The sequence below is a fragment of the Rhipicephalus microplus genome, unplaced genomic scaffold, assembly GCF_043290135.1.
Source record: "Rhipicephalus microplus isolate Deutch F79 unplaced genomic scaffold, USDA_Rmic scaffold_22, whole genome shotgun sequence".
Classification (NCBI taxonomy): domain Eukaryota; kingdom Metazoa; phylum Arthropoda; class Arachnida; order Ixodida; family Ixodidae; genus Rhipicephalus; species Rhipicephalus microplus.
Genome location: NW_027464595.1, coordinates 8,934,583 through 8,956,228, shown reverse-complemented (window position 1 = coordinate 8,956,228; position 21,646 = coordinate 8,934,583). Strand labels below are relative to the sequence as shown.

Genomic DNA, 21,646 nt, shown 5'->3' with positions numbered 1-21,646 from the left:
GCATATGGTACACTGTGAGGTTCTTTTTTTTTATGCACTGCTTTCTAGAACACTGCAGGGGGATTTCGGAGTATAGACGGAATGCCTCAGACACTTAAAACGTTGTTTCAAAAGGAAAACAAAGTTTTTTGAATCGTGTAGTTACAGCACAGAGAGATGGAGGCCGGAGGAAGTTGGCTTTGTGAGACTAGACAAATGATGCAGTGTTAAGCCCAGCCGTATAATTGGTTCTGAAAAATAATAAATATATATCCTTGGAGTCGTCTAAGGGAAATGCAGTTGCGACTATGTATGTCTAGTGTTGTACGTCATAGCGCTTGTCTACCATATATACTGATAACCACATAGGTGCATAGAATGTTATTTCATGAAGTACAGTTTCATTCAACCAGTAGTTTGTTTATTTTCTTAGATAATAATGACTGAACTAGTTTTTTCAGAGTGGCCAACATAATTATGCCATTATTTTAGCATGATCAACTAAAATAGGGAGTGCTCCTAAAATGACTGGCTTCATGAGATTTGAAGTGAAGGGAAATATTTCAAGCTCTTCATAGGAAACAACAGCACCAAAATAATTATTCATGCCCTCAAATGTAAACTCAACTTGCTTCTTCTCCTGGACGTGAAGTTAGCTGCTCCAAATTGCTACAAAATGAAAATTTTACTGTTCCAATGTGCTCCAAAATAGAAACTTTTGCTTCTCCCAAGTGCTCCAACATGAAAATTTTGCTGCTCCATAAAGTGATCCAAACCAAAAGACCTAGGTGGCATCACAGAACTACGCCTACAGTTTTCCAGCTCCCAAGTTCAACAAAATATTGGTTTCATCGTGATTGAGAGGTCATTATTGTGGAAGTATTTTGGTGCCTCAATGCTGTCATGATGCACTCATCATTACGTGCTGCTGCGGCGTCAGCTTCTCTGATGATGCTTCTGTCGTCAGCTACTGCTCAGAATATGCAACTTGCAAAAACATGATGGGTATGATGGGTTGTACCATTGTCTTTCTCTCGCACCTTTTTTGAAAGAGTGCCTTCAGTTGGAAATGAGTCAAGCGTGCTACCTCAATGATATTTCTTTAGGGATTCTCAGTCTGAGTGTGAAGAAAAGTTGCTATGCATTCAAACGAAAAACAAACGACATTATGAGCGCTCACACTCTCATCTGTTTTTTCCCCTTCTTGACTGAATAGCATCTTTTCTTCATGCTCAGACTGAGCTGCGCTAAAGCGGTATCGTTTTGTGGTTTTAATTAAAAAACTCTGAGATACTGTGCGGATCAAAGTAAAAGTTTAAAAAACAAAAAAAACACTGAAAAAAGACGTTTCATTTTTTATCATGCAATAACTCGCCCAGTCAGCAGTATGTGCTATCTTGTTCGTCATAGCATTTGATAAATCATTGAATAAGGTTGCACAAAAGGAGCGACTGGACGTGTTAGTTCGCATTTAGGCAGATGCATAGGAATGCGTGAAAACTCGCTACATGACATGATTTTTTAGGCGCACTCTTGCTGAAGAATTGGTGTCTGCATTTAAAAGCTCCACAGAAGGACTCTCACGATCGAAAATCGTAGATATCAATGGAAAGGCCAAATGTCGACATGAAGTTTCTACGTGAGATCAAGCAAGAGGTTCGTGAAGCGAAAAACTGCTGCCGAAACCTCGACATTTGTAGCTGTGGCCTTCACGTTGTAAACGGCGCATGCAAAATGGGACACATGGCAACAGGGTGGCAAGTCATGGAATTTCTGCGGGCCATTTACAATATGTTCAATTGTGTACCTGCCCGACACACTGAATATGCACACATCACTGGGAGCAACATTTCTTCTTTACTCGCTGAAGTTTTGCGTGTCAGGTATCTTTTTCGACCCTGCATTTGAAGTTTCGCGCCATAATCATGGATGCTTACTAGGAGGTTCTATTAACTCCTAGGAACCACAAGAGGTGTTCCGAGTTGTGCTATATTCTTGCAAAAATAAGCAGAACTGCGGAAGTAATACAGTTTAGTGATTGCTGATTGGCTTACCGCAGTGATAACCAGTTCGCATTGCTGCTGCCCTGCCCACGCTTTGCTAAACATATTTTTATGCACTTCTGTTATACATTTATTCGTATCTGATGACATTGAGTTGAATCCCGGTCCGTCTGGTAAAGATCTGCTGGTGCAGCTATTAGCCGGCCAAAATAAAATTAGTGCTACCGTAGAAAAAAATATCCAAGCCAACCAAAAGAAATTTGAAAGTAAGATTAATTACTACCTTAGCTGAAAAGATTAACTGGATAGGTCAGCAGCTTTCCAGTCTCAGGAAATAATAACTGAAGTAAATGACATGGAGAAGGTTATTTCACAACAGCGTGCTCAGTCAAAAAGTAGAGGACCTGGAGAACAGATTTCGCAGAAATAACTTCTAGTGGGGAGCTATAAAAGAAAGTTGTAGAAGGTATCTTCTTGGAAAGACTGGAAATACCAACTCCAGCTATAGAAAGAATTCATAGGCTCGGCCTCAAAGGTGAAGAAACTCTCCCTGTAATCCTGAGATTCTTGAATTGTTGTGAACAGTAAATGACTCTGGGAAAATGCTATAAACTAAAACACAGATCACTCTCTCTTTCTCAGGATTTCTCCAAGCGAGTGTGAGAGACACGAGAAAATTTTCGGGACAGTGCAACATGAGATAGAGCAAGGGGTGCTAAACTCATTCATGACAAACTTGTGTCGATGGTACTTTTTACACGTGGAATGACTAGAAAATTAACACTGTCATCAAAATAAAGCACCTCGTAGGTGACTAGTAATGCGCCCTTGGCCCCCCATTTCAATATTAAACATGAACTGCAGCAGTATATTAAATGTACTGAGCTGGATGGTATTATACTTGCTCACGATCCCTGTGCGATCACTGTACTAAAAAAACTTCGGCGGCTTCGAGCGTGTCCGTCCGTCTGTTCGTCTAGCCGCTTGTTTTGATGCTCTCGTTGTCACCCACTTAACTTGGCGTAAACCAAAATTTGCATGGGAGGGTAAAATGGTTTGACGAATATTGTCAGAATATTGTCACAATCCTGGTCGTGTAAGGCATCAGACAGTGGCACATACCCATGGGCGGGTATGTGTTGCTGGTATGTGGGTATGTGCCACAGATGATTGACCCCTAGGAATGACTAGGACACACATGGGCTATTTTAATGTTGGAGAGTTATGAAATACCAGACATTGGTGGCGTCGACCCAACAAATGGAAAGAATAAATGTCGGGGTCCCAGCTGGAATCGAACCCAAGCATTGTGCATGGCAATGAAGCATTTTACCATAAAGCTACGCTAGGTCTCGGAACTACTTGTCAAGTAGACGCTGATTTTCATTAAACTTTTATAGTGGTCGCAGAACTGCCTATTCAGTTTTGTAAACATTACATATGAACTTCTTGGACACAGCCATCACGTCGGGTTAACATCAATTGTGGTTAGTTGCCATGCGCTGAAGTTCATTAATGTAGCGGTGTCGCGGGCCAGCATCCCCGGGAGCATCAGCGCTTCATAGCAGCATCTGGTGTCGCTAATATGCATGCTACAGTTGGCATCGTTGCGCAAGGGCAAACAATTAATTTTATAGACATCGGCAACTCTTCAACTTACGTTTGTACATGCAACATTTGTACATATATTTAGCCTCATTTCATGGCGCGTCGCCCAATAAAAAAAAATTTGCAACATGGTAGCCTTCCCTCCGCATGCTTCGCATAACGTCGATTCCCAGGTATGCGGGATCTGTCAAATTTTCTTCTATTCACTGAAGCTTGGCTAAATGATTCGATCTTCGACAGCAAATTTGTCCCAGCTGATTACAATGTGTTCAGGAAAGATCGCAGAGCAAGAAAAAGGAGAAGGTGGCTCTTCGAAAATTCCTTGAACATTATGATACACCTAACGTTAAAGCTCTCTTCTGCTAAACTTATATCATGGAAATGTTAAGTACGTTATTGGCATTATTTACAGGCCACTCTCCTCTGTACGCAACAATTTTATTGAATTACAGTTTCATGACCATTCACCTAAAACAAGAAGATAGAGGTATTTTGGTTGCTGAGTTTAAAGCACCAAACATTGATTGGAACTTGCTGACTACCAGGAAGCAAAACAACAAAGTAGGTGAAGCAATTATAGAGTTCATATTTGCATTTGAGTTATTGCAAATTGTTGATGATTTCACTAGGATACAAGGCCAAACTAGATCCATGCATCACTTGTTTTTCATTCGTGGCTGTTCTGCATCTTGTGTTGCATCTGAAATTCATCCTGGCATTTCTTATCACGAATTGGTATTACTAACTCTCTCCGGTGTATCAATGAACAAACATTGATCAATTCGTAACTTTCCAAATTTTTCAGAGCAGATGATGTTTCAATAATATATCCATTGTCTTTTCGCTTCAACACCTCTGCAAGCAGTGATGCTAGCGTAAACAACCTCTGGCACCGCATAAAAGGTATTATTATAGAATGCATGGACCGTTTTGCGCCACGTATTGTCAAGAAACCAATAAATAGAAACCCCTGGATTACTCGGCTTACACTAGAGCTCAAAAGAAAGCTTTAAAGATTGAAGAAGGGCTCTTCAACAGATAGTCAAAATCAAGAAATGTCTCTTTTAATTGTTTAACTTCAAAGTAAGGTTTCAATACACAAAACTACCATAATGTAATACTGCTACGCTTTATCTCCACATCCTCAGACAAATTGTGGCGATCGATTTACCCTTCGTCTCGTTCTTCCACGGCTCTTGAAGTTAATAGTTTCATTACTCATGGCATCTTGAAGATAGCGAACGCATTCAATGATCAATTTCAGTTTGTTTTCACCAATGATAACAATTTAATGCCCAATTTAATCCACCTGTACCAGAAATTGTCATTAGCAAAGAGGGAATACTCAACTTGCTCTTATATATATATATATGTAGATATAAAAAAATCGTGCGGTCCCGATGACATTCCCAACGAATTTTTAAGGCTATTTTCGGAGTGGATGACTAAGTACCTTCATGTATTCTTTTCAAAATCGTTGCAGGAGGGCGAGGTCACTCTAGATTGGAAAATAGCTAAGATTATACCGCTACACAAAAACAGGATCAAATCTCCAGTTGAAAATTACTGTCCCATATGACTAATTTCAACAGCTTGCAAACTGATGGAACATATAATGCATAACACATTTCAGTATTTCTCAAAGAAAAAACTTCTTCGACGAGGTTCAACAGAGTTTTTTGAGAGGCTTCTACACAAACTCAACTAGTAGAAAATATACACGATGTGCAACATCTATTTGGTCATCAAACTGACGCTATTGTTCTAAACTTTTGCAAAGCATTTCATATGATTTCTCATAATAAGCTGCTTTATTAATTAAACTTAGTACTTCAAAACCCTGGGCTAACTGCTGTATTGGGGACTGGCTGGTCCCGACGAAGCAGAAGAAGAAGACTGCCGACGGAGACGTACGCGGCCGGCGGGGACAACGACCAGCCCGAACACGCAGGTTGGCGCGCAGCGCCGAAAGAAAGCACAACCGCACTCTACGGTTACCCAACACACACTGCCTTTATTATACAGTCGCCTTGAAATCCTAGGTGCCAGAGTGGCGCCCCCTGGCATCCTCACATGTCAATCCGAAACCGAAACTGAAAACCCAAAACACAGCAATCATCCCCTCCTCGAAAAAGCACACCTATACACTGTTTATATTTATACATGCTCGATACCAACATATTTTACAAGGTCTGTACATTAGAACATATGAAAATTCAGAACACGGCACACCGAACTCACGCACTACAAGTCCTGAAAATGCACTGACAAACAAAAAAATTCACACAACTGTTCGGAACAAGAGTTCTACGTCACGTAGTCTTCGAACCGACGCGGCTTCTGCCGCTTCCGCTTAGGGCGGGCCTTTTTGGGTGTATAATCTGGTGTCTCTGCACCTTGGTCACTTCTGCTCTGATGTGACACATCAAGAGCAGTGGAAGATTGTGAAGGCTCTGAATGAGCGTTAAAATTTGCGGTCTCATCAGAGCTTGCAGCATGAGCTTCGGAAGAATTTTGCAGACCGGAGTCCGGTTCAACGGTATCAGCCGTATTTGAAGGTTCGAAGTGAACCGTATGACTTGGTGTACTTGAACCAGCGACACCGCCTGGTAACTCCTCCCCCCTTGAAGAAGAAATGCCTGTACATGGAGACCACATGTAACAGTCTGATGCGTAGTTGAAAGGCGTGGACGGAACGTGATGAAGACTTTTAGGTGTTGAAGGCAAATCCGTATTAAAAATAACAAGGCGCGAAGCATTCCAGATGTTACCATCACTTAAGCGAAAAGAAGTGGGGCTAACCTGGCCCAAGACTTTGTAAGGACCCCGATACTTGGGGCGCTTGCCTGGCACACGAACCTTGACTAGATCGCCAGTGCGAACTTTGGACTGCTTTGCACCTCGACGGGTGTCAACATACTTTTTCATTGCTTGTTGACGAGAAAAAACCCCGGTCCGAATTTGATCAGGAGAAGACACTGCTATGTTACGAGGCAAAGAAACTATGTCGAGAGCAACTCGCGGTTGCCTACCGTGGAGAAGTTGAGTAGGAGACACTCCAGTGGTGCCTTGTGGTGTGAACCTGTACGAAGCTAAACATTCAGTCAAGACTTGCTTGAGGGGACGGTGCTCTAATTGGGCGATCTGGATATGTTCCTTCAGAACGCGATTAAAGCGCTCGATTTGGCCATTTGATTGGGGATAGAAAACTGATGACCTCAAGTGCTGAATTCCTCGTTGTGAAAGAAAAGCCTCGAAATGTTGGGACTGAAACTGTGGACCATTGTCCGTAACTATGGCATCAGGAAGCCCTTCCCGGCTGAAAATTGAAGACAGAAATTCAATGATGACCTCAGAAGTAACCGTATGTGTGAAACAAATTTCTGGCCATTTGGATTGGTAGTCGATGAGAGAAACAATGAACCGGGCATTTTGCGGAACATTATGCAAAGGACCGATGATGTCCATGCCGAGTTTCTGCCAAGGCCGATCAGGCCACTGGACTGGCTGCAACGCAGAAAATGCAGGTTTGGCAGACTTGTCAGCTGCCTGACATATATGGCAGTTGTAAACTGCATGCTCGACCTGCTTGTCTAAGGCTGGCCACCAGTACCTGTCTCGGAGATTCTGTTTGGTGCGGACAATGCCTGGATGGGTCTCATGGACAAGCTGTATTAGCTTGTTACGGAAAGAAGCAGGGGGAATCACGCGTTCATCGCGGAAAAGCAAGTCCTCGACACAAGACAGTTTCTGTCGGACTGCGAAGTAAGGCAAGAATTCAGAAACAAGAGCACCTTTGGAAGGCCATCCTTCACGTAAATATTTGAGAACTTGAGACAAAGTGGAATCTGCAGCTGTAGCTGCCTGAAGCTCAGCTTTAGTAATGCAGGAAGTAACTAATGAAACAACTTCCTCATCCCGCTCTTCAGTAACCGGTATCTGAAGAGGAAGGCGCGACAGTGCATCACAACCACGCTATTAGAACCCTTACAATATTGAACACTGAAATTATAATACATGAGTTTGGCACACCAACGAGAAATGCGAATGGGGCGGCGGCCTTCGGATCCTGCAGAAAGAAGAGCAACTAGTGCTTGGTGATCTGTACGTAATGTGAAGTGCCGGCCCCACAAGTAAACATGCCATTTCTCACAGGCAAAAAGACAAGCGAGAGCTTCACGCTCTCCTACTGAATATCTGCGTTCAGCAGGGGTCAATGTACGAGATGCAAAAGCAATAGTGATCAGCTGATCATCTCCGAGTTGTTGAAACACTGCTCCCAGTCCAACATCGGACGCATCCGTTGTGATGACGATGGGAAGCTTCTCATTGAAAATACTAACAGCTGGCTTTGAGGCCAGTATTGATTTAACTTGAATGAAGCTCTGCCCAGCTTCAGCTGACCAGTTAAAAGGCTGTGCTTGACGAAGTAGAGTACGCAGTGGTTCAACAACATCAGCATAGTGAGGAACAAACTTGGCATAATAACCAACCTGACCTAAAAAAGATTGCAAGGTTTTAACATCAGTAGGCCGTGGGGCATTGACAATGGCCTGAACTTTAGATTCAACAGGTGTCAAGCAGCGGGAACTGACATTATGTCCTAGAAATTGTAACTCATTCACCGAAAAAATGCACTTGTTATTAAGTTTCATACCGCATTCACTGATGCGGTTGAGAACAGTATGCAAGTTAGCATCGTGCTCTTCGCGAGTACGTCCCCACACCAAAATATCATTCAAGTAACAAAGGGCGCCATTACAACCCTTAAGAATAATTGACATCATTTTCTGAAACACTGCAGGGGCAGATGCAAGCCCGAAACACACGCGGCGAAACCGAAACAAGCCTTCGTGCGATACAAATGTGGTCAAGTCTCTACTGCACTCAGAAAGTTCAACTTGGTGATAAGCGGACGCGAGGTCCAGCTTGGAGAAACATACCACTCCGGAGAGCTGATGAAGCAGTTCTTCAATGTGAGGAAGTGGAAACCCGTCTATGACGATCGCCTTGTTCGGTTCTCGTAAGTCGACGCATAGTCGAAGGGATCCATCTTTTTTCTTGATGACGACCAGTGGAGAAACCCAGTCAGAAGCAGAGACAGGCTCGATGATTCCGCTGGCTTGAAGGCGAGACAGTTCCGCAGAGACTTGCTCACGGAGAAGAAGAGGAATGCGGCGCAGCTTGGCACGCACAGGGCACACACCTGGTCGATGCATCACTTTATGCACAAAACCACGCACACAACCCAGTTCATGGGTGAACAGGTGGTGGAATTCGGAAGGCGCGTTGGCCGGAAGATCATCTTGGACGTCGACTTGAGCACACGTCATAGACGCACCGACGATGTTGATGGACAAAGCCCTGATGGCATCACGTCCCAAAAGTGAGCTGCCATTGGCTGTTACATAAAAAGTAATGGAAGCAGTGCAAGTGTAATAGGAGACCTGAGCTGTAAATTGACCTAAATTATCAATCGTCCCCTTGGGATATGTTTGTAGAACGACGTGTGAAGGCAAAAGCCGAATGTTGGAAAAATGACTGTGAAAGTCAGCAGCATTGATTAAAGAGACTGAGGCACCAGTGTCCACGAGAAATGACAAGGGCACATGGCCCACTGAAACTACGATGCTGGGCTCGGACGTAGTGTGAAGGCCATCCACATTTAAAACAGTGACCGTATTGGTTTGTCCAGTGCTCGAAGGGGCGGACGAAGAAACTGGTTCCGGATATTGTCGGCTTTCTCGCCCCCGTGACGCAGAGGGGCCGCCATGTTGACCGCCACACTGAGACGAAGGTGAAGGGCCGCCATGTTGACGCGTACCGTGAAACGAAGAGCCGCCGCCTTGGCCCCCCGCAGCAGAAAGTTGCTGCACTGAATGCGGAGTGAATTGCTCCAACTGGGAGCGAATAAGCTCATCCTCTCGCGCAATCGAGAGGGCTTCGGATAATGAAATCGAGGAGCCCTTTTGAAGCATGCGGCAGCGGACTTTTGCGAGGTTACCCCGGTGAAAAGCTGATGGCGGATCATATCGTCCTCGAGCGCGCCGAAGCCGCACGACGCAGCGAGTGTTCGAAGAGAAGTAATGAACTCAGCGACTGGCTCACCAGGCAATTGTCGCCTTTCTTGAAATTTTACGCGTGCAAGATAATCGCACGAGACATCTTTAAAATGCTCATCGAAAAGAGCAACAGCATTCTTGAAGGCATCGCCCGACGCTGGCGTCGGCGACGCGTTGGTGGCTTTCAAAGTATAGAAGAGCTTTAACCCGGCAGGGCCCAACGCGTTGAGCAGCAGGGCCTTGCGACGCTCGGGCTTGCTGGCGTCCTCCCCGACCGCGTCTGCGTAAGCCTGAAACACCAATTTCCAGTCCGCCCACGGAAGTGGCGGGTCTCCGGGCGAATAAGAAATAGGGGAGGTGGAATAGGAGACACCATTTCAAACAAGAAGAATGGAGAGGTGTAGACGAGAAGAAAATGACGCCCAGACACTGTTTGAAGACGAAGGCAGAGGCGGCGTAGCTGAATGAAGAAATGAAGCGACGCAGCACGTAGGAGCCACCTTGCTGGGAACAAAGAGCGTCTAGGGTTATCAGAGTAGGTTCGTTAGAAGCACGAAACAGACGAACACGGAAAACGAAATGGGTTCTTACAGGTCCTCGTCGCCATTGCTGTATTGGGGGCTGGCTGGTCCCGACGAAGCAGAAGAAGAAGATGGCCGACGGAGACGTACGCGGCCGGCGGGGACAACGACCAGCCCGAACACGCAGGTTGGCGCGCAGCGCCGAAAGAAAGCACAACCGCACTCTACGGTTACCCAACACACACTGCCTTTATTATAGTCGCCTTGAAATCCTAGGTGCCATAGCGGCGCCCCCTGGCATCCTCACATGTCAATCCGAAACCGAAACTGAAAACCCAAAACACAACACTAACATATTAGATTTCACGATACATAACTGGTCGTCTACAACTGGCTTCATTTAATCGACGCTGCTTGGCTAGAGATTCAGCATCGTCTGGTGTCCCGCAGTGTTTGATACTTGGACCACTTTTCTTCCATATTTTCATAAATGATCATCATCATCATATATTAACCCTTAAGGGCCCTTGATGGGGCATTACATAAGGGGAAGGGAAGTTGCGAAATATATGTAAAAGGTCACATTTACCAAGAAAAAAGGGCATGTCGGCTCTGTACACTGCTACGAAACCGGAAGGTAAAACAAAAAAAAAGACACATTTAAAGTGTTTCTGCAAGTGTTCATAAAGTATTTTCGTTGTGGTTTCAGAAGCATGAAACAAAAGAAAATATAATAAACATCACAGTACTAAGTGTTAACATTCTTATGGAGGCCCCGACCATGAAATCGTAATACTTTGGCGGTACTATATTAAAAGAAAAAGAATGAAAATTAAGAGGTACAGGACAAAATAGTTATACACTAGGAAAACGAGCAGCTCATAGAGAGCTTCCATTTTCATGTCCGAGTTGAAACCTGAAATAATGCATTTAAATATTCTTTTTTCCCCAGAACGGTGAATGATTAAAATTTATTAACAAATGAGCAAGTGTTGTAGTCTTCACTGGCGAATTTTGCTTCTAGTGTCAGTGTTCATGAACCTGGTCCTTATTTATATTTAGTTTATATTTACTCATGTGTAGTTAGTACGTGTGCACATTTATTCTTGACACATCTGTTATTTTATTTACCTGCACTCGGTACTTTGTTCCTATGTGCCAATAACTCCGTGTGCTCAGATTTGGGTTCACGTTAAGGTACCCCAGGTGGTCGAAATTTTTGGCGCCCTCCACTACGGCTGCGGCGTGTCTCATAATCATATGGTGGTTTTCGGACGTTAAACCCCACATATCAATCAATCAATCATGTGTGCATAACTGCATTGAGGATTGCTATATATGTATTTGCATACATGTGCACGTGTAAGTTCGAATGTGTAACCGCGTTTTATTTGTTAAGTCACTTTCTGTTTTAGGTCATGCGAATTATGGGACATGTTATGAAGTCACTTTCCGTTTTAGGTCATGCGAATTATGGGACATGGTTATGCCTACCACTTGTTTCACACATTTTGTTGTACCGGAACATGCACTCTTCATCTTTCTGCCCTACCAAGGTCCCAACTAAGGATTGTTGTATAAATAAATAAATAAATAAAAACTGATTCCTAGCATCACCATGTCGCGCGGTCGGCAGTAACGCCGATGGCCTTGTCATGGTTTTGGTTTCCCCGCGTGATCGCAACGGATAAGTGCGCGACACTTGGTTTTTATCTTTATCATACGCTTTTGCAGGGGCGGTGGAAGCCGATTTTCATCTTTATTGGGGCAGCTTTTAGCTCATTTATCATCGACGCTCACGCGGTATTCTCTTTCTCCTTGATTATTGAGGTTACTCTGCCCAAGGCAGCCACACGCAGATGTGCCCCATGTGTGCCAGTGCAACTCGTTGCTCCAAAAGAACAGACACATTTTATTTGTGTGGACTGTGAGGAGGCGCTCTGCGTTGACCCATGTTTCAAGCAATATCAAGTTCTGAAATACTATAGATTCACATGAGATCATCCGCAGGGGTGCTGGTGCAGCAGCCGCTGTAGTGTAGTCGCACACGCTGGTCATTGTATGACGACCGAGGTGCTTGGCTGCGCGGCGCCGCCCCTGGCGCTAGTTGTTGTGATACCTTTTCTCATCTCTTCATATGAAATCAAAACATCATGCAATCGATCGCTGAAGAACCACAGCAGTGTTGGTCGGAGATAGGTACCCAGTCAAAAAAGTTCGAGTGGTTCAATTGGAAAAATACCAATTGATATCAATTGGTTTTCTACCCATTGGAATTTTGCACCAGTTGGAAACATACCATTTATATATTATTGGTGAACCAATTCATATTCAATTATTTATAATCATTTAGACAGAACTGGTGGATAATTGGTTGACCAATTGATGTAGGAGGGGGGGACCAATTGGTGATCCAATTAGAGCTAACTGGGATCCAAATGGCTAACCAGTTAAAGTGAACTGGTGTGCAACTGGTAATCCAGGTAATCCTAAATGGTCCTCCAGTTGAAACTAGGTGGTGTTCAATTGGTTGATCAATTCAAATAGATGTAGTCATCCAATTGAAACTAGCTGGCTTCTAAAGGGTTTGTGGGTTGAAGAGAATTTGTGTCCAACTAGAAGGTCAGTCGAAGGTATGTGGTACTCAATTGGTTAAGCAATTGAATAGATGTGGTCATTCAATTAAAGGTAACAGGTGCTCAACTGGTCACCCTGTTAAAATAGACTGGTTTCCAACTGGTTAACCAGCCGAGTGCAAATGGTCATCAAATTAAAACAAACTGGTGCTCAACACGAAGAGGCTTAACTAGACGACAATAGTTCGGCAAAAATGTCTTGTACAGAGCGAGATTTATAGTACAACTCCCAATTCCTGCTAGCAAGGGTATATGTAGTTGAACTGCTGCTCGTTCTGCTGCAGTTTTTAGAAAGGGGGTCGTTGACATAGTGTTGTTGCTCAGAGTTATTTCTTTGTTCCGCATTGCATCAGCAATCACGCAGCCAGGCTACATGAAAGAAAAATATGATGAGACATAGATAAAATAGACTACATGGCTGCAGTAAAGAGGTTAACACACCAGTCTAAAACTCTGTAACTGCACGCTCTGGCACTTTCCAGATTGGGTAGTTCGAGATAGTCCACACGTGAGCATTCGTCTTAAGCAGCCATGCATTCCAACATCGACGTTGCGATTCAGAGTGCGTCATTAGAGTGTTCCAGACCAGTGTGGTTACCTCTGCACAAAGTATGGAAATGTTACCGATGTAACTAGACTTACCGTGTACAGTAGCTCCCACACTTCATGCTAGCTACGCCCGTGCACCGTGTCTGCTGCAGTCGCGAGCCAACACTAGTTAGTGTAACGAACAAAATCTTCTAAAGATGATAATAATACAGGTGTTAAGGTGGTTCAAAAGTAAAATACTTGCCTTGATTGTAAATAAAAAGGGCTGAATCAATGGATCATGCCAGCATAATTACTGCAAAGAGGCTGGGTATAAAACACGTCGGTGAACATTGCGACTTGTGCCCGCTGCGGCAGTCCACTAGTGATGACGATCCTGATGGCACGTGCTGCAGCGCTTTCACTGTGAGTGCATGCTCTTTTATGAAAATCTAGACTACACAAAAATTGCTTTCGTCGAAAAGCAATACAAAATTTTGTAATGAGAAATTAATTTATAAAGTTCATTTTGACCTCACTTTATCGCTTCAAATGCAGCGGTTTTGGAAGGTTTGTTGGTACTAAACCAATGCTTGCTCGACCGCTTTCTCAATGTGTTCTTGTATGATTGAACTGGGGTGGCTACTCGTGTCATAAAGGTGTGAAGTGGAAAGAAATGTTTGTAGCAGATATAGTACTATAATAAGGTGTTTTATGATTTTGGGAAAAAATATTGCAAAATTTTACCACCTCACTCATTGCCAACTTCACAGAACTTGCACAAGGCACTCCATAGGGTTGACCAGTCGAAGAGAACTGGTCAGCCAGTTGGAATTAAATGGTTTCTACCAGGTCAACCAGTTGAACACTTGCAACACTCTTTACGACTAGAATATTTCCAATAAAGGGTCTCCTCCGATTCGAAAGTATTTTCCCGTGCGGGCGTGCACATTCAATTGAACTAACAAGCATTCCAATTGGGAGGCCGATGGGAATTCACTGTTCCAATGGTTTACCAAATGGGATGTGTGCGATCGATTGGACTGACAAGCATTTCAATTGGGAGACCAATCGGAAAGTGGTGTACGTATATGAATGATCATTTAGGACCAATTGCTATGAACTGGTATGACCAATTGAACCAATTCACTTTTTTTGACTGGGTAAAGTTGTAAGCCTATGGTGCAGTTTGCAGTCATAAATGATGCGGACACCAAAATACTGTTGCTGATGTGTTTTTAATAGAATTTTTCTATTGTACACATTTGGCACATTCAAAATCTGCATTGAAGTAATTTGAAATTTTGGAAAGCTTAGAAAAATGTTGCACGAAATGTTACACATGCTTACTAGACAGTGACAGCATTGGGTGGCATGGTACCTTCTTGTATTGACGTGGCAGAAAGTTATGTGCCACTCAGGGAATTTTGCAAAAATACTCTGGGAAAACCCGGAAATCTCGGGGAATTTCAAAATGCTGACTTGGTAGACACCCTGTCATAGTGTGTGATATTACGACTGGTTTGGGTGTGTGTGCGGCTACAGTTGTCTGAGGGCCAACAGCTGTGCCTTTTTCATCCATCATCTTCCTAGGCCTAGGGCAGGGTAGGTAGGTCAGTTAGCGGGCCTTGGTGAATTCGTTGCAGCTTGGCAAGTGTTCTTTGAGCTTTAGTGCTGTCCCATGGGCGATAGTCGCCGGCGTGAGCTAGCGCACCTTGGTATGCGCCATATGATTTAGGTTGTCTCTGATACTGCTCTCATGAGGGCGGCAAACCAACAGATTTTGGTTTGAAATCTATCTCCCACTGGACCTGGCTGTTGTGCAGGACTTGGACCGAATCAGGAAAATTATTGCTTTTAATGAGATGTTTTCTGTAAGCCATGGTACAAATCTCGTAGCAGTGTTCGACTTGTTCGCAGTCAGCTCAACAATTATTCATCTGTGCTTGTCTTCTTTGCAGTGTCGTGATTATCTTGCAGGGATTAAAATATATTTCAAACGTACTTGTGATAGAAAATGTTGGGCCGTCCTCTTTCGTTTTGCAGTGGAAATCTTTGCACCAAGATACCGTCCGGCCACCGGCATATGTACCCCTACTACAAGAGAGCTGTATGCAACTCTGAGGACTTGCTTGCGACGTTCGAAACCGTCGTTCGTGTGGCAGATTACATGGCTGTGTAAGTGCTTTTACATGACACCTTAAGCTTCATTCCCGATTTTGGAAAAAGCTTTTAGGGTAACGGGATCTTGCAAAGGCTTGCTTATGGTTGAGGAGATGTATATTGGCTGGCCTTGTATATTGGCTGGCCTCCAGAAGACGTAGACAACTTGCGCATTTTCTGCGACAGATAGTGTGATACGTTTTAGGCCATGCAGTTGGGTGTTGCTGGCTTGCTTTGGGCGTATGAGGAAAGGGTAATTCAAATATATTACAAGTGATAAAATGGGCTCTAGAGCTTTTTCTGTTGAGGCACAGGTGATCGACTTGACTGCTCATGCTGTGAGAAACGAAGTGAATGTGGGTGTGTATATACAAGAGCACTGCACAGGCTACGATTCTCGGCCTGGGTTCAGAAATTGTTTAAGTTTACCAACCCAAACCTGGCCTAGTGACTGAAATGTGAAACATAGGCCTGGTCCAAGCTTGAGAAAGAATTTAGCCTGCTGGGTCCAGCCCGGCTTGACCCAACTGCTGTTGAGGCCCGGCAGGAACCCGAGCCTATAATCTAGGTGTTGTTGTTTGAACAGGGAATTGACAGTAAGTTGTTTTAAATGCCAAATATCTATGCTGTGTTGGTGTGGGCTTTGCATATGATGATGCTTTAACCTTCTTGTCAATAGTGGCTCACGGTGGGAAAAGTTGAGCAGACACACTGGGCACGATGAACGTTTGTGCAAAGCACTGCATCTATTTTTGTCTGCAAATAGAAGGAGGGTCATCAATGACATTTTGCAGCAGATATTGTAGCTCTGAAAGTAGTTTGCATCATGAGTTCTGTTTCAATAGGCAACAGAAAGAGAGGAGCCAAAGAACATAATTCTGTCTTTATTTTGATTGAACTAATGCTCTAATGATCAAGTCAGTCATATACCCTTTTGAATATGTAGCACCAGTCTTCAGCAGTGCCTTGCCAACACAAGATAAACAGAAGAAAATAAGCCAAATTTGTGACTTTTGTTGAACTAACCTGACGGAATGCACTATGTGCAGTTTTTAGGAATACATATAAGCATGAATAAGAAAGAAAAAACTGTTTCACTGTAGTTTTACTGTATTTTTAAAGTTAATAAACCAGCCTTATCTGCAATGAGTGTGTATAGACAGTTCGGTGAGCAGACGACATGGGGCAGATGATTACGTGTGGAGGGGCTAATCGACCCTTCTATTGGCTGAGGGGCCCTGTAGCCTCCACAGTGCTGAAGGATAATTTTGAAACAGAGTGTAGATTGGCATGTACCTAAGCAGACTTCTGGCACCACAAGTAAGGCTGCTCAGTTTCCAGGCATTTGCACAGTGGCATAATGACTGTGAGAAAAAAAAATTGAAAAGGTAGCTTGAAGCCAGAATTGCTGTCAGCTTTCGAAGAGCAACCAAAAAATGCTTTCATTTGCGAGAAGCCATCAATGCAACAAGCAGTGATTGATATAACATTTCGTTGCATAAATTTTAAGTACAGTAGGCTCATTGAACAGAACATGAAAGGACCAGGTAAACGTGTTTCGTTTAACAAGAGTCTCATTTACTGAGAGATGAACAGGAGTGTAGAATGCTTGTGTGAAACCAATCACATCGAGGGCAATTGTTCGTTTAACAGGTGTTCATTTACTGAGAGCCTGCTTCATGTCAGAAAAGTCTTCTGTTTTTTCGGTAACTGGCAACAAGTCGGTCAATGATTTCGACGCGCACAATTGCCTTGATGCCTTCGCAGGTATTAAAAAAAAAGCTAAGGCAAGGTGGCGGCCAGTGCTGAATGCACCATTATGCCTCATTGTCGACAGCCTTGTCATGATCATCGCCAGCTGTGTGCCTTGAACGCAACACAAGAGCACAATGCTGCCGTTTGCTGGTGTTAGGTTGCTTTCCAGGGTGCTCCACTTTGTGGACAAAAGCAACACCTGGCTGGCGCCCAACTGAGTAGCATGGGCACTGAGAAACTTCAATCCAGCGACCATATTGCATGCTTTATAGGTGACAATCGAAGTGAGTCACACCTTATTGTGTAAAGCTTGTCTTGCTGCTTGCTGATTCCCGAAGTGTGGATGCAACGTGCAGTGACTTCATCAAAGGATAGTTTAATATAACTATGGATACATGGAATACAGTTCATCAGCCCTAAGCACTTGTGGAATCCTAAAATTTTCTTCTTCGGTGGAACCTTCGTTTTAGAACACTTGCTGGCCTCTTGTGCCATGACCAGCATCGAACTGACATATTGTGTATGTTTTGCAGCCATAATGAAAATCTATTGCAGTTAAGCCTGCCAATAGGGTTGCAATGCATGATGTTCATTTTTTGTGCATTTGCACTTGCTACTTGTGTTTCGCAATCATTATACCATTGTTTGTACAGCTGTTCATGTTTATTAATGGGTCATTAGTCACACAAGATTGGCTGGTGACTGTGTACTGTGCAATTGTCTTTGCAAACTGGGGGTTCTCGTTTGCAACCATTTTTAATGGCTATATTGCGTGCTTTCTGAATACTTGGCCATTGTTGACATCTTCAACCTCACGAGGTGCAACAGAGATGTCGGTCTCGATGGATGATGTCAACATTTTGGAATGACCCAAACTCACTTCTGTAAGCAGGCTGTTGTGCGGGCACAACAACCATTGCCAGAGTGAAGCAGGGGAAGCTGCCACCCAGCATGTGTCAATAGCAGCATCCTGTGTAGGTGTTCGAGCTGATGATGCCCCGCTCATGAAGTGCATTCATTCATGCTCAAGTTGCTGTGCCCAGGGAGAACTTCTCCTTTTGCTCCAACATATTCCTCTGAAAGCTTTCCTGCTGTCATCCAAGCCATTGCATTACTTCCATATGGAGTCGGGCACCTTTCTTTAAAGCACCCTGGGTTCGCATACTGGCAAGCAGTGGAAGCTCTTGGCTTCCTCTTGCATTAATGCTTCAGAGGCAACCTAAACGTTTCCTTTGCATGCTTCCCACAAGCATTGTCTTTGCCCTTCGAAACAAGCGCTCTGTTAAACAGTAGTTTGCAAAAGAGTGTCGACTTGTGTACGTTTTGTAGTTTAGAGCTTTCTGGTAGGATTTTTCTTTCTAATTGTGAGCACGCACGCAATGCGAATGAGAGGGCACATTCGTGCTGTTTACCCTTTTTTTTTTTTTGCTCAAAAGAGATTAGTTCAGTTAAGGGGCGCTTTGCTGATTCGATAGACTTGGCGGCTTGAACATGACTGGTCATTCAACAGGTTATCATTCATAACTCCTTCCAAATGTCTCATGTGACTATTACCCCTGGCAGCCAGTATTGCGGATTGGGCGCCTTCGTTCTGTTCCAATCACATTCCGGGGAATTGAAACTTGTAATTCTATTCTCTCAATAGAATGAAAAAAACCCTAGTTCATTCTGACCCTGGGAATGACCGGGCAGATCAACTCCATTCCTACATTTTCTCAACGTAGGAAAGGCATGCTTTGATTTTGATAGCTCTGTCGAGCTAAGAATGATTGTAACAACATAAAGCTGCTGTTATCAAATTCATTAGGAATTGCAGAAGTATACAAAACACTGGTGGAGGGACAGTAGCTCGGTGACTTATCTCGGGTAGTACAACCACACTACTACTTCCGATGGGGCAGTTCTCTCGCTACCTACAGTATTTGCATGGTCAGCACAATCTTGGAAAGAAAAGTAAGTAAACAGTTGGCAACGCATCTATTGACTTTTTTTGAGCGTATTTTACTACCTTCGTGGCATTTCTTTACTCTAGCCAGCAGCTAGTAAAGCTTCAAACTTTTGCCGTTACTAACCAGGGATGCTTTCTCAGTCTTAACTAAGTAACTACCAAGCCACATATGTTACTCGATCCTTGCAGTAATTGTGGCACTCTCTTATTTTGTCGATTACTTTGAAATAAAAATTTCATGCTAAGTGATGACATACATATGTGCAAATAGAAGCCAGATGATCATGTGTACAAATTGTCTGTTATTTTTCTAAATTCTATGAATGTTAACCAGTACACAGTGTGCTATTCCAAACTATATAGTAGCGTAAAACGGCTTCTACAGTACGTACCGGCTAATCTTGACATTCTATATGCGCGTTTTCTTGTATTTCCTAGTCTGTGATTCGTTCATGCCCAATGTATGTTGCTGTGATGCATACTTGTCATGGTAATTGCATGAAGTAATTAGTGGCCACTAATTAATCTATGTGAACAATTTCACTTCATTTATTCTCCTACATATTCTTCTGTAATAGAAGTATCTTAATGTGGTATTGTAAATGCATATACCATCATCATCATCAGCCTGACTACGTCCACTGCAGGACAAAGGCCTCTCCCATGTTCCGCCAGTTAACCCGGTCCTGTGCTTGCTGCTGCCAATTTATACCCGCAAACTTCTTAATCTCATCTGCCCACCTAACCTTCTGTCTCCCCCTAACCCGCTTGCCTTCTCTGGGAATCCAGTTAGTTACCCTTAACGACCAGCGGTTATCCTGTCTACGTGCTACATGCCCCGCCCATGTCCATTTCTTCTTCTTGATTTCAGCTATGATATCCTTAACCCCCGTTTGTTCCCTAATCCACTCAGCTCTCTTCTTGTCTCTTAAGTTTACACCTACCATTTTTCTTTCCGTTGCTCGCTGCGTCGTCCTCAATTTAAGCTGAACCCTCTTTGTAAGTCTCCAGGTTTCTGCTCCGTAGCTAAGTACCGGCAAGATACAGCTGTTATATACCTTCCTCTTGAGGGATAGTGGAAATCTACCTGTCATAATTTGAGAGTGTTTGCCGAATGTACTCCACCCCATTCTTATTCTTCTAGTTACTTCAATCTCGTGGTTAGGCTCCGCGGTTATGACCTGCCCTAAGTAGATATAGTCTTTTACAGCTTGAAGTGCACTATTACCTATCTCGAAGCGCTGCTCTTTTCCGAGGTCGTTGTACATTACTTTCGTTTTCTGCAGACTCATTTTAAGACCCACCTTTCTGCTCTCCTTGTCTAACTCCGTAATCATGAGTTGCGATTCGTCCCCTGAGTTACTCAGCAATGCAATGTCATCGGCGAAGCGCAGGTTACTAAGGTACTCTCCATTAACTCTTATCTCTAGCTGTTCCCATCCTAGGCTTCTGAAAACCTCCTGTAAGCACGCGGTAAATAGCATTGGGGAGATTGTGTCTCCCTGCCTTCATCGACGCCCATCTTCATACTTCATCGACGGCCATACTTCGACGCCCTGATTCCGCAGTGTCTGTATGACTGCTGATATTTTTACTGAATCAAACGCCTTCTCGTAATCTATGAAGGCTATGTATAGTGGTTGGTTATATTCTGAGCATTTCTCTATTACCTGATTGATAGTATGAATGTGGACGATTGTTGAGTAGCCTGTTCGAAATCCTGCTTGTTCCTTTGGTTGATTGAATTCTAATGTTTTCTTTACTCTGTTAGCAATTACTTTTGTAAATAGCTTGTATACTACAGAGAGCAAGCTAATCGGCCTGTAATTCTTCAAGTCCTTGTCATCTCCTTTCTTATGTATTAAGATGATGTTAGCGTTCTTCCAAGACTCTGGTACTCTTCTCCTCAGGAGACACCTCGAAAACAGGGTGGCTAGTTTTTCTAACACAATCTGTCCTCCATCTTTCAGCAGATCTGATGTTACCTGATCCTCACCAGCAGCTTTGCCTCTTTGCATGCTCTCCAAAGCTTTTCTGACTTCTTCTATCATTACTGGTGGGGTGTCATCTGGATTACTGCTAGTTTTTATAGTATTAAAGTTGTGGTTGTCCCTGCTACTGTACAGATCTCTGTAAAACTCCTCCGCTACTTCAACTATCCTATCCATATTTGTAGTTATTTTGCCCTCTTTGTCCCTTAGTGCATACATCCGATTTTTGCCTATTCCACGTTTCCTCTTCACTGCTTTAACGCTTCCTCCGTTTTTCAGAGCGTGTTCAATTCTCTCCATGTTATACCTTTTTACATCGGATACCTTTCGCCTATTAATCAACTTCGAAAGCTCTGCCAGTTCTATTTTGTTTGTTGTACTTGAGACTTTCATGATTTGGCACTTCTTAATGAGATTCTTTGTTTCCTGGGAAAGCTTGCCAGTGTCCTGTC

General features: G+C 43.5%; 1 protein-coding gene across 9 annotated transcripts in view; it reads left to right on the top strand.

Moving 5' to 3' along the window:
* Window positions 1-21,646, top strand: part of LOC142761703 (uncharacterized) — a 155,385-nt gene that overhangs the window by 96,979 nt on the left and 36,760 nt on the right. For all 9 annotated transcript variants that reach the window (XM_075883919.1, XM_075883918.1, XM_075883921.1 and 6 more), the window contains one exon: window positions 15,384-15,515. In XM_075883919.1, coding sequence (XP_075740034.1) covers window positions 15,384-15,515 — 132 coding nt within the window. The remainder of the gene's footprint in view (window positions 1-15,383; window positions 15,516-21,646) is intronic.